Source organism: Macaca mulatta, chromosome 2, assembly GCF_049350105.2.
Source record: "Macaca mulatta isolate MMU2019108-1 chromosome 2, T2T-MMU8v2.0, whole genome shotgun sequence".
Taxonomy (NCBI): Eukaryota; Metazoa; Chordata; class Mammalia; order Primates; family Cercopithecidae; genus Macaca; species Macaca mulatta.
Genome location: NC_133407.1, coordinates 169,666,762 through 169,682,071, shown reverse-complemented (window position 1 = coordinate 169,682,071; position 15,310 = coordinate 169,666,762). Strand labels below are relative to the sequence as shown.

The following is a 15,310-nucleotide window of genomic DNA, read 5'->3' as shown; positions in this document are numbered from 1 at the left end:
ATCTCAGGCCTGGAAGAAATGTCAGAGGTTATCTAACACAATCCCCACTTCACTGAATCCTGAAACACATTGTTCATTAGCCTAACATTAAGTGACCATTTAGAGTCCATTAAAATAGCTTCAGTGGTAGAAAACACATCTCCATAAGAATGCCCAGTCCACTTTTGGATGGACTAGTCATTAGAAAATTCTTATTTGTGATGCACATGTAGTTTTCACCCATTAGTCCCTATGTTATTGTAACTACAGTGAAGTCTTTCCAACATCTGAGGAAGGCCACTACATCCTCTCCCAAGGCTTCTTTTCCCAACTCCTTTAATCCTCTTCAAGTGATACTCATGGCATTTGAAACGATGTCTACACACCTCTTTTCTTGTTATTCCTACTTAAATGGTTTCATGAGAGGCAACAGAATTATGACAAAAAAATACTAAAAAGTATAAAATTAAGGCAACTTACATAGTCATGTGGGAACAAAAATTGCAGAGTATGTGCAAAGTGGAGGTCTACTCATATTTCTTTTCCATCTGATTATGCTCGACTCTTAATTATCTTTTTATTCTAAATTTGAAATATCCTTACCTTTATCCAGTGTTCCACATTGTCAGGACCAAAAGCAGGCTGTAGATAACATATATAGGACATTAATACACAGCAATATCTTCATCAACTTTGCCATTTAAATCTATCCTTCTGACTAAAGCATATGGAACAGTGTCCTTTATTATTTCCCCAAAGCATTTCAGTAGGAAGTTCAGCATGATTAGCAATAAAAGACACAGAATAGCAGTATGAGGAGAAAACATGAAGCCTTACTGGGACATTGTTTTTATTTCTTGTCTAGGCTCACCTTGAGACTGTGATTTAATTGGGATAGGACCCTGTGGCACTGCTATTTTTTTTAAACCTCCTTAGGGTTAAGAGTCAAGATATAGAAATGCTAAATATAAAGCTACTCATTAAAAAAAAAAAAAAAGGCACTCATTAATTAGCCAGATTATCCAAGTAATCTTTAGCTTAAAGAAGGGTGTGTTCCTCTCCTTACTCCTTTCATAAGTAGCCTGTAGCAAGAGGCTTTCTCATCTTACCTAGATCAGGGATCTTGTTTGGTCCAATAAAAACTGAGGGTTAATCAATCTGACTTCTACTGTTTTACAAAGCAGAAAATACAAATTTCCACCCAGATCAGTCAGGTATTAATCTGAAATTAGAAGTAAAACCATCAGGACATTTCCTTTCTTCACTCTCTGTAACTCCCAGAAGCTTGCAGAATTCCTTCTAATAGTCACTTAACAAATAGCTATCTTCTTTGCCAAAAATGCAGGTGTGTTTTGGCCAGGAGCAGTGGCTCACGCCTGTAATCCCAGCACTTTGGGAGGCCAAGGTGGGCAGATCACGAGGTCAGGAGATCAAGACCATCCTGGCTAACACGGTGAAACCCCGTATCTACTAAAAAAACAAACAAACACCCAGAAGCTTGCAGAATTCCCTCTAATAGTCACTTAACAAATAGAGTTATCTTCTTTACTAAAAATTCAGGTGTGTTTTTAAAATAAGGGGATATCCTGATGATTTGTCATTGGAGCACTAAATCTCTTTTGGTTGTGTTCCCAGTTCATAAATTGCTTCTTACTCAAATATGCTCTCTAAAATAATAATAATATTAATAATAATAAAATAAGGGGATATCTAAACTAGCATGTTGACACATGGAGGTGGGAAAAATATAATACTCTCTTTCACTTACCTAACACTATGCCTTCAAACCATCTTACTGATAACTAACGCAGCTGTACTGCTTAATAATTTTGTCACTGCAACAAAGAAAGAACTGATCCAATTAAAACACAACTGAACTTGAAAGAGCCCTATGTTTTCCCCTTTTTCCCTCTAGGCAGTAATAATGAGCACTAGCAGGAAAAATCCTTCCTTTTTGGAGTCCTAAGAAATTATTCTAAATTTTTACCTTTCATCATCAAGTCCATATCCATAACCTATTTTAGATTCAATACATCATGCAACTGATGTATTGAAATAGCAGCAGCCTCAGTTTCCAAGTCTCCCTAATGCTCCAGCCTGTGCCCTGTAGTATCTAGGGCAACATATTTACCATGTGGAATATGTCCAATGCATTTAGTTGGTAAATTTAGAGTAAATTGCAAGAACAATTGCCTGGGTCCCTCACAAAGGCCACATACATCTACAGAATATTATTTAGGAAAGTGTAACTTAAGGGTGAAAACAGCGGCTGAAACTGCTCTGTAGCTGAAAGCTGAGAAGCTTCTCCATTTTAGTACTCTCATTTAGATTTTAAGCATCCGTTTGGGGACTGTTAAAAAGGTAGTCTGTGGAAAGCACACACGGTGCAACTGTGACATTGCACATGTCACATATGTTTTCAAGTTTAAAATGTGGGTTATCACTTTTTTCTTATCTTCAGGTGCTAATGCATCCAAATGGGTGACAGATACGGAGAGAATCTATTTTTTGAATGTTGATTGAATTTAGAAATTCCTGTGTGAATCAAGTATTAATGTATTCAATATCCATTTGCACTCCTGAGTTTATTTAGATACTTTACGTAAAAGTGAAAGGGCAGGAATACAGGCAGGGTATTTAATGTGAAGCTCTCCCCCGTTAATAAAGATCAATTCCCCCAAGATTTGCCAAAAAAAAAAAAAAGAGAGAGAAAAAGAAAGAAATGTGCCAGAAGTTTCCTAAAATTTAAGGGAGAACGGAGTTTGCAAACTCCTTTCACTCCGAAGGGCATTAGCAGACACCTCCGGTTTTAGAAAAGCGTTAGAAACAGTTCTTCCACGATGCTGGCCCACCAAAGCCGTAATATACCCAGACCCCAGAGATCCTAGAGCACTTCACTCAGGGCAATGCTGGCTTTAGGGCGGTTAAGGCAGGGGCGTGTCAGCTAAGGATAAAGAGGCCGGAAGCACAGAGGGGCCGCGACTGGCTTCCTGACTGCCCCGCCCCTTGGGGAAGTCCCCGCCCTCCAACGCTCTCGATTGGGATCACCTGGGGACTCGGCTTCCTTGTGAACCGTTTCCAGCGATTCAGCCCCATCCTTTTCTTTGAGGAGGACCTTCCCTGAGGCGCCATTAGCATTTTCCAAGTTCGAGCTCGAACCTCGGCCAAAGCTGCCACAACCGCTCTTCTGCCCGGGCTGCTGCCGGGACACGCTGGGAATTGTAGTTCCTCCGCCCGCAAGGAACGCAGGCGTAGGACGCCGTCGAACCACCACTCCCACGAGGCTCTGCGCAGGCCGCTCGCGTTGGCTCAGTTACCATAGCAACGGCAGAGGTCCCTCGCTCTTGCCGTCATCAAGGCTCGCTTTGATGTCGGCTTTGCTTTTTTCTGGCGCCCAATGATGACGTAGTACTCCCTGATTGGGTCTGCACTGGAGGCAGTGATTTGGGGGCAGAGAATTCTGCAAGCCTAACACGTGGTACTGAACTGTGAAGAGTTTGAGGGGTCTGAACACTAAAAGAGTCGAATAGTTTGTTGGCGGGTAAGTGCCCTTTGCCCTGCTGGTGTGGGAGCTGCTAGAGATGGATGAGTCGCGTCGCGCCCAGACGCTTCCTGGTTGTGTTGCAGTAACAGTGATAGTACTCCCGCGATGTCTCCTCTCCTTCCCTTTTCAGGGTCTCCTGGTAGATCTTGGCTTCTGTAAATTCAGATTCTCATAAATCGTGTAAGCCTCGCCGACACCTCTGAGATAAAAGGGCCCCTTTCGATTAGCCTCTGCTCAAGGGTAGAGTTCTCAGTTGGAATTTTTTATTCCGAACTGCCCATGGGAGAGTGAGACCATCTTCAATCTCTGAGCTAGGTGCCTAGGGAGGTCTCGGGCCATGGAGATGGCCCATGGAGCAAAGATAAATCCTGACTTATTGGCTGAGCCGAGGGGTTTCCAGAGACAGCCCATTTGGGGTGATAAATGGGCTTATAAAGCAGAGTAAAGATTAGAACAGGGTTTTGGATTCTGCTACTCTGTGGCTATGTGACCTTAGGCAACTCCTGTTTTCTCATGCAAAATGCGGACGATAATACCTGAATCACTGGAGTGTTGGAATGATTAAAAATAAATGTATGTAAAGCATTCTGCCCGGAAATGTAAACTAAAGTTGACTTGAAATTGGTGAGAATGAGGTTGGGTAAGCTCTGTCCTCGGACTGTTGCAGCGATCCTAGGACCAGCTCTGTAACTGGTCTATCTGAAAGGCGGTTGAATAAATTGTGTTCATACAAACTATGCAGTATCACGAAGTAGTTTTTTCAAAAGGGTAAGTTAGCTTTATGTTTCTTCTTCAGGAAAGACGTCTAATGTTTATTCTTGAGAGAAAAGCAAATTGCAGAGAAGTGCATATATTATAGTATGTTTCCATTTTTGTAAAAGCAAACCCTGACCAAAACACTCCCTTCCATATGCAAGTATGTTTAAATGTTTGAGAATGGAGAAAGATTGCAGAGACTGGGAGGATGGATTAGAGGCGGGAGGGAGAAAGGGAAAAGAACAAGAACACTATAGCAAAATGGTAACTGATTATAATGTGCTTGTGGACCAGATGGAACTTCTCATAAGCTCCCAGCCTATTAGAGTATAGCGTTGAAAACTAGACTTCAATAATTTAAGTCCTTGCTCTGCCACTTACCAGCTGGTGATTTTGTCAGCCTCAGTTTACCATCCATAAAATGCAGATAATAATAGCATCTATATTATGCATTTGATATGAGGATTAATGGAGTGAATATATAAAGAACAGTGCTTGATACATAGTAAATACCCAATAAATGTTAATTGCTGTTATTATGTCTTTCTATATGTGAAATTAACTTTTATTGTGATTACTGACATTTGGAATTCTACCATCTTATTTTGTGTTTTCTATTTCTTTTTTTGGTCTCTTTTCTTTTCTTGCCTTTTATTAGATTAATCCATTTTTCTTTATTTTCCCACTTCCCTCTCCAGTGAGTTTGGAAATTATGCATTCTGTCATTAATTGTTTAACAGTTACTTCTGAATTTTTAACACACATACTCAACAAAGTTTAACGTCATCATTATCTCTTTCCCCCAACAAATGGTGTAAGGATTTCGGAACGCCTTGGAAAAGTCTTCAGTTACTGTTTTCTGGAATTGTAGCATTCTTCATTTCTTTCTTTCTTTTTTTTTTTTTTTTTTTGAGACGGAGTCTTGCTTTGTTACCCAGGCTGGAGTGCAGTGGCATGTTCTTGGCTCACTGCAACCTCTGCCTAATGGGTTCAAGTGATTCTCCTGTCTCAGCCTCCAGAGTAGCTGGGATTACAGGCGTGTGCTGCCACACCTGGCAGATTTTTGTGTTTTTAGTAGAGACAGGGTTTCACCACGTTGGCCAGGCTAGTCTCGAACTCCTGACCTCAGGTGATCAGCCAGCTTCGGACTCCCAGAGTGCTGGGATTACAGGCGTGAGCCACTGTGCCCGGCCAGCGTTCTTCATTTCTCTGTCGTTTCTGAGTCAGCTCAATGCACCACATTGTTTAAAAGTCCTTCAGACATTTTTCTATGCATATACTATCATTATAGAAAGTGTACATGTGTGGGGGAGAAGGGTAAGAGATGCAGACGTGTACTTATATATACAGCTTTCCTCTCACCTTTTGCCTTAGGAAATTTTGGACATTTCCATGACAGTATGTAGAGAATCCAGCTAGGAAACATTTAAAAATCCCTTCTCTCCTGATAAATGAAGAGTGGAGGTGGTGGGTCGCACTGGAAGTGTTAGGACAGGTATAGTGTTGCCAGAAGTGCAGGGAATCTTCGTTAGTCCTTGTAAAGGTAGAGATCCACTGACAGCCTGTCATTTGTATTTACACTCTTAATGTTTTTCCTTAAGACTTTCCCCAGGAATGCCATCTGTGACACCAGAAGTATTAGAACAGACTCACAATGAGGGGAAAGGGAAACGGATCATGGTAAAGGCAAATAAAAACGAGTTAATGTTTTGGAGACTGTTGATCTGTTTCTTGAACTTTCCTTGGGAAAAAGGAAATAATCACTCTCAAAGCATGTTTTTAAAAATATGTATATGAATATGTGTATGTGTGTATACTATTTTATTACTTCATAGTAACAATTTATTGTATTTGGCCTCTAGAAAAGAAGTGCAATTATAAAAAACATTTACCATAATCTGAACAGTGAATGAAGAAAGGAAGACTTGGTTCTTCCAGCTCTGGACAAAATTCCATTTTTTTAAAATATTGATTTCCAGTTGAAGTATAGTACGTTATCTGATGTTTTCCTCAGATTTTAAAATACTTGCATTCATCCCCACAAAACAGAATCACTGACAATGGCAGTTTATTCTAATACTTTTTCTTTTTTTTTTTTTTTTTTTTTTTTTTGAGACGGAGTCTCGCTCTGTCGCCCAGGCTGGAGTGCAGTGGCCAGATCTCAGCTCACTGCAAGCTCCGCCTCCCGGGTTCCCGCCATTCTCCTGCCTCAGCCTCCCGAGTAGCTGGGACCACAGGCGCCGCCACCTCGCCCGGCTAATTTTTTGTGTTTTTAGTAGAGACGGGGTTTCGCCGTGTTAGCCAGGATGGTCTCGATCTCCTGACCTTGTGATCCGCCCGTCTCGGCCTCCCAAAGTGCTGGGATTACAGGCTTGAAGCCCCAAACAACAGAAGTGAGTATGTAGCACCAAAATCTTTCACTGTAGAGAAAGCGAAGTGGGTATTTCTCTCCAGCTGGCTGAGTGGGTTCAGTATTCTAAGCTGAGGATTTTGAATTTCATCTTTAAAGTTATGAGAATTAAATTTGGGATTAAAGCATTATATCACAGGAGAGCCCATCTCCTGCCTCTAAGAACATGGTGGCCAATGTCCTTTAGAGTTACAAAGGGTCTCAAATTACAGACTTTCAGTTAAGAATGAAGAAAGTTGTTTCTTCAGCTGAGGAAAGAGTGGGAAGGGGAGATGAGAAAGAAGAGAGAAGATGCCTTCAGGACTGAGTGGATGATTAATCACACTTGAGACTCATTTGTTAAAAGATGGGAACTTCTAGAATATGTTCATTCTTTCCTCACACAAGGATGAAACAAAGAAGTCTTTGAGAGAAAGGTAAGGCTTGGAAGCCAGTGGTCTGGGCTTCCAGGTCTGGCTGCCTCTATACTCTTAGAGAATCCTTGTGTCCAACCTTGGAGAATCTGAGATTGGTTGTTTGGTAATCTTCCTTTATCTGTGGGGAGTATGTTCCAAGACCCCTTGTGGATGCTGGAAACTGCAAATGGTTCCAAACTCCAGATAGATAGATAGATAGATAGATACATACATACATACATACATACATACATACATACATACATAGATCCAAACCCTAGATAGATGATTGATAGATAGATAGATAGATAGATAGATAGATAGATAGACAGACAGACAGATACATCCAAACCCTAGATAGATAGATAGACAGACAGACAATAGACAGACGGTATGATGTTTCCTATCTATACATACCTATAATAAAGCTTAATTTATTAATTAGGCACAGTAGTAGATCTTAGTCACCTCAGCAAACCATCTATTTTCTTTTCCTAGTTGGAGAACTTTAACCTTTTCTCATAAGGGATCACTTTATGGTTTGCCTTTGGCATATCCGTGTTGCCAGCATCACAACTCTTGTGCTGTGGGGCCAGTCGTAAGTAAAATAAGGGCAACTTGAACTTAAGCACTGCAATACAGTGACAGTTGATCTGATCAATGAGACAGCTCCTAAGTAACTAAGGGGCGAGGAGCGTCTACAGTATGTAGATGCTGGGCAAAGGGTTGATTTATGTCCTGGGTGGAACAGAGCAAAATGGCAAGAGATTTCATTATGCTACTCAGAATGGCATGCAATTTCAAACTTATGGTTTTTTCTGGAATTTTCCGTTTAATATGTTTGGTCCTCGGATGTCCATGGATAACTGAAACTGGAAAGCAGAACTGTGAATGGGGGTACTGTATTAAGAGAACCAGTGGGTTTCCTTTTAGTTGCCTTTATGTATATAAGTGTACCTTCTTCTTCCCATTCTGAGTCTATGCTGGCATGGCATATTTGGCTTCATGTGTTGCATTCTCTAGGGCAGGCATGCGCTGACTGGTCCACTTTACTTTTTTCGATTCTCAGAGTAAATAATTGTGCATACTGATTTTAGTGTTTAGTCTCTGAGGTTGATAGGTTTGAGCCTGACCCTGAGTGATGGCTCTGTGCTGGATATATAGAAAAGATGAGGCTGATCTTACCAGGCAGAAGCCTAAATCCCTGACTAGTGGCCAGCCAGCCCACCAAGCAGTACAAGACTGTAAGGCACTGGAGGGAGCAGCAGCAGGTGGCTGATCTTTAAACCCCTGTGTAATTCTGTTGGCACAGGTTAAAGAACTTGACAGCTGCTTTCTTTTATCTCTTTTCTTTTCTCTTTCCCTTTCTTTTTCTTTTTCTTTCTTTTCTTCTTTTTTGTTTTTGAGACAGGCTGGAGTGCCAGTGGCGTGATCATGGCTTACTGCAATCTCTGCCTCCCTGGCTCAAGGGATCCTCCTACCTCAGATTCCCAAGTAGCTAAGACTACAGGTGCATGCCACCATTCCTGGCTAGTTTTTGTATTTTTTATAGAGACAGGTTTTCATTGTGTTGCCCAGGCTGCTCTTGAACTCCTGAGCTCAAGCGATCTGCCCACCTCAGCCTCCCAAACTGCTGGGATTACAGGCATGAGCCAACGTGCCCAACCAAAAGCCGCTTTCTTTTTATGACTTTCCGCAGTGTGTTCTATGGGAAAAAAACAAAAAGATGTTTCATAGATTTCACATACACTTTTGAAAAATCTTGTTCTTTTGAGTGGCCATGGTATGCTACAGGATATTCTAAAAAAAAAAAAAAAAAAAAAAAGAATACATCTCCTAGCACGTTAAATTTACTCTCACTTAAAAGCCATAATTGGCTGGGTGCAGTGGCTCACGCCTGTAATCTCAACACTTTAGGAGGTCAAGGCAGGAGGATCACTTGAGCCCAGGAGTTTGAGACCAGCCTGGGCAACGTAGTGAGACTCCGTGTCTACAAAAAAAAATTTTTTTAATTATTTAGGTGCGGTGGTTGGGCACCTGTAGTCTCAGCTACTTAGGAGGCTGAGGTGGGAGGGTTACTTGAGCCTGGAATGTCATGATTGCACCACTGGACTTCAGCCTGGGCAATAGAGTGAGACCTTATCTCAAAAAAAAAAAAAAAAAAAAGTAATAAAAAGAGTACAGGCCTTTTTGCAGGAGGCCCAGGTTCTAGATAAGCCTATGACTAAGCAGGCCTAGTCTCATTACGATAAAATAGCAGAAGGGGTGATGGTGGTGAGGTGATGATAAGGAATTCCCAGGTAGGGGTCTCTGGTAGTACTGGAACTCTATAAATGATTTTCTGAAGTCTAAGAGCAATTATACAATACTGGGATATTAAGCACAGTTTTACTAAAACAATGGGGTTTGTTGTTTTTACCTGGAATTGAGTTAACACAGCATGGAAAAGATTATCTCATGCTTATCAGAAGCTTTGATTGTCAGTTGTTCGTGTCATTTATTAATAAACTGGAGAAACTTAGAGCATAGGTTTGATGGGGAGAGAGAATAAAAGTTAGTAACATTCTAGATTCCTATACTTCATTTTTCAAACGTATTAGTTTTACCCAATGAAGGTTCTTTGTGCCTTTATGTGAATTTAATTTAAAAAACACTCTTCATGTGTATACATTTAAACTCTTTACATGCTTTACACAGCTCAGAAGAGAGAGTATTTTTGGAGTAAGACAGAATTTTTGGAGGAGCCAGCAAGTTCCTGCCTCTAGCCCTTTTCTGAAATAGCTCCAGGCAACACAGTTTCTTCCGTCAGACGTATGTGAGAGTAGGAAATGCTTAAGTTACTGCAGCATTTAAAAATTCTGGTCCATTAAATTTTCATTAGTTCTTATTTATGTTTCAACAAATCTAGTGTTCCATATTGGTTGATTTCAGTATTCAGTCAGAACAACGGGTGTTGATTCATGAAGCTTCGAAGTACATTTCTCATCTTTGTGCTTCCCCCTGCTTCAGTTCTCCAGAGCTACTTAGATTACAAAATGCTGTCTTAAATTTCACATTAGAGCTCTTTTGGTTTAAAATATAAAATACATTTTTATCACTTGAAATCAGTATTATCTAATAAATAAGGATTATGATTCTCATATTTTCTAGAGTATGCTTTTATTAGCTTTTAGTTTTACAGTTTTTTGAAATGAACCTTCTTGTTTTAGCAGTTTTAATGTGTAACAACAGGGTATGTAAAAAAATAGCTTTTATACTATTTATTAAAATATAACCTTTTTTCCTTACCAGTGTCCATTTCTGTGTGTTCTAATGACACTTATTTTTATGTTTCTATCTTTATGATAACTTGAAATAATGGTATTATAGTTACAGAAAATTGACCAGGGTTTCGTCAAACACTTATATTAGTTTTTATAATTTGTGTTTAGCATGAAATATCTTCGTAGACTGTACAGAAAGTAGTTGTTCTTTTTTTTTTTCCAGAAAGTAGTTATTCTAATGGCTAAGATTCTAATGATAGAGATGGCTATTTTAAATTTAAGAATTTATGTCTCCTAAAAAAAAGTAATGTTTTCATTCTTGAATATATTTAACTAATTATGTCTTATTTATTTGGTGACATTTTAACAATGGTTGACTTTCAGAGTGTGGTATGGTATAATGCTTAGAAAATGGGATCTGGCCAGGCACAGTGGCTCATGCCTGTTATCCCAGCACTTTGGGAGGCTAAGGTGGGCGGATCACCTGAGGTCAGGAGTTCGAGACCAGCCTGGCCAACGTGATGAAACCCCATCTCTACTACAAATACAAAAATTAGCTGGGCATGGCAGCACATGCCTGTAGTACCAACTCCTTGGGAGGCTGAGGCAGGAGAATCTCTTGAACCCAGGAAGCAGAGGTTGCAGTGAGCTGAGATCGTGCCACTGCACTCCAGCCTGGGTGACAGAGAGAGAGAGACTCCGTGCCCACAAAAAAAGAAAGAAAAGAAAAGAAAGTGGGATCTAAGGTTGGAGCCTCTCTGATAGCTCATTTATCAACTAATAAAACTGGGCCTGGCCCAGTTTTTAAGAATTCCAGAAGATTTGGTACTTGCTGTAAAGATGTAATGAAGTATTTATAAAATGTTGGTGTATTTGGTAACATTTAGCAGGTGATGTGTGTTCTTATCAAGTTCTGTAGTGCATTTTAAAAGTGGAGCTCAGTATTTTGCTTAACTGAATACAAAATCATTTAGGAGCACCCAACTAATAATTAATAATGTTTTCTGATTTTTTTCCCTGTATATCTATAAAAGTTAGAAAGTATATCTTTATTTTTTTCTTTAAACACATGTTAATCTTTCCCAGTTATAAAAGTAATGACACATTGCTTATGAATCGCGTGTATGCTCCACACAGTTTCTCACTTCTGTTTGGATACCATATAAGAACAAATTGGGAAATAATCCCACCTTGGAGATAATCTGTTTATCTTTTGACATTTATTTTTCCATATATTTTCATAAACACCAGGATGCTGTTTTCTTCACTTAACAGCATTATTAGGAAAACATTGCTATATTGCTTAGCATTCCCTCAGATTGGAGAAAGAAAAAAAATGGATTATATCAGTAATCGGTATGGCCTAAGCAGTGTTACTGTTCTCTGTATACATTTTCAAGGCTGAGAGAGCCTTGGCTTCATGGCATTCTTTCCATGATTAGTCTTTCTAATTCTGTTCTTTCATTTGTTCGGTTTTCATCAGCTCAGACAAAAATTCCATGACTAAATTTAAAATTAGTTGATGCCAATATATTGTTCTGGCACCTTGGAGAAGGTATCTTATTCTCTTTTTGTCTTTTCCTATTCACCCATTCCTGATATCTATGAAAATGTTTAGACTGGAAGCAGTAATAAGCATGCTGTCATTCATTTTTCTGAAGATTTTTTTTTTTTTTTTCAAAATGCTTGGCCTTTAGACGTTGTGAAGCTCCTTCTATACTTAATGCTCTTTTCTTGACAGGACCTAGAAGAATCCCTTAGGATGAAGCTGAGTCTTACCAAGGTAGTTAATGGCTGTCGCCTAGGAAAAATAAAAAACCTGGGCAAAACAGGGGACCACACCATGGATATTCCAGGCTGCCTTCTGTACACCAAGACTGGCTCCGCCCCACACCTCACCCATCACACGCTGCGTAATATCCACGGGGTTCCTGCCATGGCTCAGCTTACGCTGTCATCCCTGTAAGTGTTAGAACCGATGATTCAAGTATCAACTCTGGCAGCAGCTTAGTTACCTTAGGTGCAAAAAAGAGAAAAGTTTTTTTTGTTGTTGTTCATATATATGATTTGTTGATTTTCATAATGAAATCAGAGAGAGGTTTCAAATACTATACATTTTCTGGCCCTAATGTGGTAGCCTCAGGCCAGACCTGTATGTTAGATCTGCTTCACCTTTCCTCCAAACCTACAGTCCCATCCTGCCCTATTGCCACTGCTCCCAGGGGTGACAGGTCAGGGGATGCTCTGTGAGAGCTACACCTGGAGTTCAGGAACTGTTATCATTCACCAGCCTCAAAGCGTTTTCTGCTTTTGCACATATACTTGCTAATACTACTTTATGGAAACAGAACTAACGAAGTTAGATCATTTTGTGTAATGTATATACTGACTTTCTACTTAATCGAAAAGCCTACTATATGAGCAATTAACATAATACTCTGCAGTGTTGTGTTAACAACAGAGATTTTAAAGGGGCAAGAGGAGGAAGAAAATTCAAGTATTCTGAAGGAATTGATCTTTGCCAGTTTCACGTCTCATTGAACCACTAGCAAATTGAAGGCTTCATTCTGGCTAATGAACCTAACCTAGTTAGTTAGAACTCTTGAATAATGATGTAATTCAAGACAGCATTTACTATGATGTAACTTATTTGGGTGAGAAGAAGAGGGCTCCAGTTGCACAGAGTATTTACAGAATGATGCATTATTATGTTATGTATTCTGTTTTGCTTACAGAGCAGACCAACATGAAGTCTTGACAGAATATAAAGAAGGAGTTGGAAAGTTTATAGGTAAAAATTAATGAAGTTATTTATATGTGCCTTGTGATGTGTTAATTTGGAGTTTGGAAGTGCTGTTGCCTCTTTGATCTTTCATTCATATATTTATTTATTCATAATTTTAGTAAGTATTTTTTGAACATCTAAGAGCCAGGCATTGGCAAGTCAAGACTGAATAGGGAACAGTTGCTGCTCTCATGGAATTTGGAGCCTAGCTGGGATAAAGATAGAGAATTCTATCTTTAAAATATAAATTTTACTTTGATGTAAAAATTGTGGTGACTGCTTTACAGGATTAGAGATATATATGGATATCATGACAGGCCAGAGGGTGGAGCAGATAACCTGCTCTGGGGTATATGTGCAAGGTGGTGAGAATAAAGAAAGGATTCTTTTTTTTCTTTAAGCCTCCATAAAAACCCAGAGAAAGGATTCTTGAGAGAGAAGATGAGGGGCATTTTAGCTGGGTCAAGGAAGAGTAAAAGTTACCCAGGTTAGGGGTGGGAACCCAGACAGGTGTGGGGCAGACGCTCCAGGCACTGATTATCTGACTCAGCAGTGAGAACTTGCATGGGGCATGCGTGAGCTCTAAAGTAGTCTCATCATGCTTGAATCTCAGACACGCAGGGGAGGATGAAGCGTTTATATACGGCTGTATTCTGATATATTAATAATATCCTCTATTCCAGAAATAGGATTTTATATGCAGATGTATGCATCTTTTTATTAATAGGAAAAGCTTAACAGTGACAGCTAGAACACCAGTTCTTCTGTACACCACTTTCTCCTAAAGCTTTTTCCGATATCTAGGACTCACTTGAATGAAAGTCCTGCTTCCATTGGTTATTCAGTCCTCTGCTTCTGAGGGCAACTGCATCATGTCCTGTTGGTTATCACAAAGCCCTGTATTTTAGGAGAGGAATTTATGGAATATCATTCTCCTTGACCTGAACCCAATTTTAATAACCAGCTTTAAAGTATACAAGCATATAATTAAGTGAAAATAGCTAATGTAAGCTTTCTAGAGATAATTGTAATAATTGAAATTATGGAAAATAAAGTGAAAAGACTACAGAGGTTTTAAACTTGCTTTAATTGTTTTTGTCTTTTTTCAGTGGAATCCTGTTTTATTTTCCATAATGAAAATGTAGGCTAGCATATGATATTTAAGCACATGGTTTACTAAACATTTTTTTGCATTTTTAAAAAAAAGATTGTCTTTTTGACTGAAGAACCTAAGAAACTGTCATCGTGAATCAATGAAACTTACTAAGAATGAGATCCATTTGCAGCATCCTATAACTTCTCTAAACTTCTGCCCCTAGGGACCCATAATATTATTGAGATTTATTATTAGCGAGATCACTTTATGGCCATATCATTTTATCTTTCCAGTAGCTAGTTTCCCTTGGATGGTACCTGGAATAAATATATTTGATAGTAAATTCTTTTGAGTAAAATGAAATGAGATCAACGTGTCACTAAATACTTTCCTTGTATATTGTGCTTTAAGATATATCTTTCCTTTGTAGCAGCTCAGTACCTATTAGACATGAACCTTTATATTTCTTTCTTTAGATTAGTAATCTTTTTATGCATATTGATAGGCCTCCTATAATTCCAAGTTCAGATACCACCTACTGACAGTGTTCAGAGTTGCTTTATTCAGCAGTGTACATTGTGAAGCTGTTACCTGCTATAATACAGTGTCATTGTTGATGTAAGCACTTTCAAGTGTTCTTTTTTGTGTTTATACAGGCATGCCAGAATCACTTTTGTACTGCTCCCTGCACGATCCAGTCAGCCCCTGCCCAGCTGGTTATGTAACAAACAAGGTGTGTTTTCAGAAGGGCATCCAAGGCTGCAGCTTTGTCCCAGGAAGTCAGCCTACTGTGTATCCCTCAGATGTTCAGATCCGACTGTCTGGGATGATCCCTTATACCTTTTTCTTATTTCAATAATTATAGTGGCATGGGATGGGATGGTTTATAAAAGTTAGAGGCTGGACACGGTGGCTCATGCCTATAATCCTAGCACTTTGAGAGGCCAAGGCGGGCGGATCACAAGGTCAGGAGATCGAGACCATCCTGGCTAACACGGTGAAACCGCATCTCTACTAAAAATACAAAAAATTTGCTGGGCATGGTGGCGGGTGCCTGTAGTCCCAGCTACTCAGGAGGCTGA

At 39.6% G+C, this 15,310-nt stretch overlaps 2 protein-coding genes across 7 annotated transcripts in view; one reads left to right on the top strand and one right to left on the bottom strand.

The window, feature by feature from the left end:
• The window catches only part of CCDC191 (coiled-coil domain containing 191), an 88,655-nt gene extending 85,487 nt beyond the window's left edge, over nucleotides 1–3,168 (bottom strand). For 2 of the 3 annotated variants that reach the window (XM_001107271.5, XM_077993912.1), the window contains exons 1-2: nucleotides 3,028–3,168; nucleotides 583–621 (exon numbers count right to left, since the gene is read on the bottom strand). In XM_001107271.5, coding sequence (XP_001107271.3) covers nucleotides 583–621; nucleotides 3,028–3,117 — 129 coding nt within the window. In that variant the 5' untranslated portion in view covers nucleotides 3,118–3,168. The remainder of the gene's footprint in view (nucleotides 1–582; nucleotides 622–3,027) is intronic. The other variant, XM_077993913.1, reaches the window with a different exon arrangement.
• A 263-nt stretch (nucleotides 3,169–3,431) lies between these two features.
• The window catches only part of QTRT2 (queuine tRNA-ribosyltransferase accessory subunit 2), a 32,160-nt gene continuing 20,281 nt past the window's right edge, over nucleotides 3,432–15,310 (top strand). For 2 of the 4 annotated variants that reach the window (XM_015129815.3, XM_015129814.3), the window contains exons 1-4: nucleotides 3,432–3,520; nucleotides 12,089–12,309; nucleotides 13,083–13,138; nucleotides 14,885–14,961. In XM_015129815.3, coding sequence (XP_014985301.3) covers nucleotides 12,110–12,309; nucleotides 13,083–13,138; nucleotides 14,885–14,961 — 333 coding nt within the window. In that variant the 5' untranslated portion in view covers nucleotides 3,432–3,520; nucleotides 12,089–12,109. 4 annotated transcript variants of the gene reach the window in all.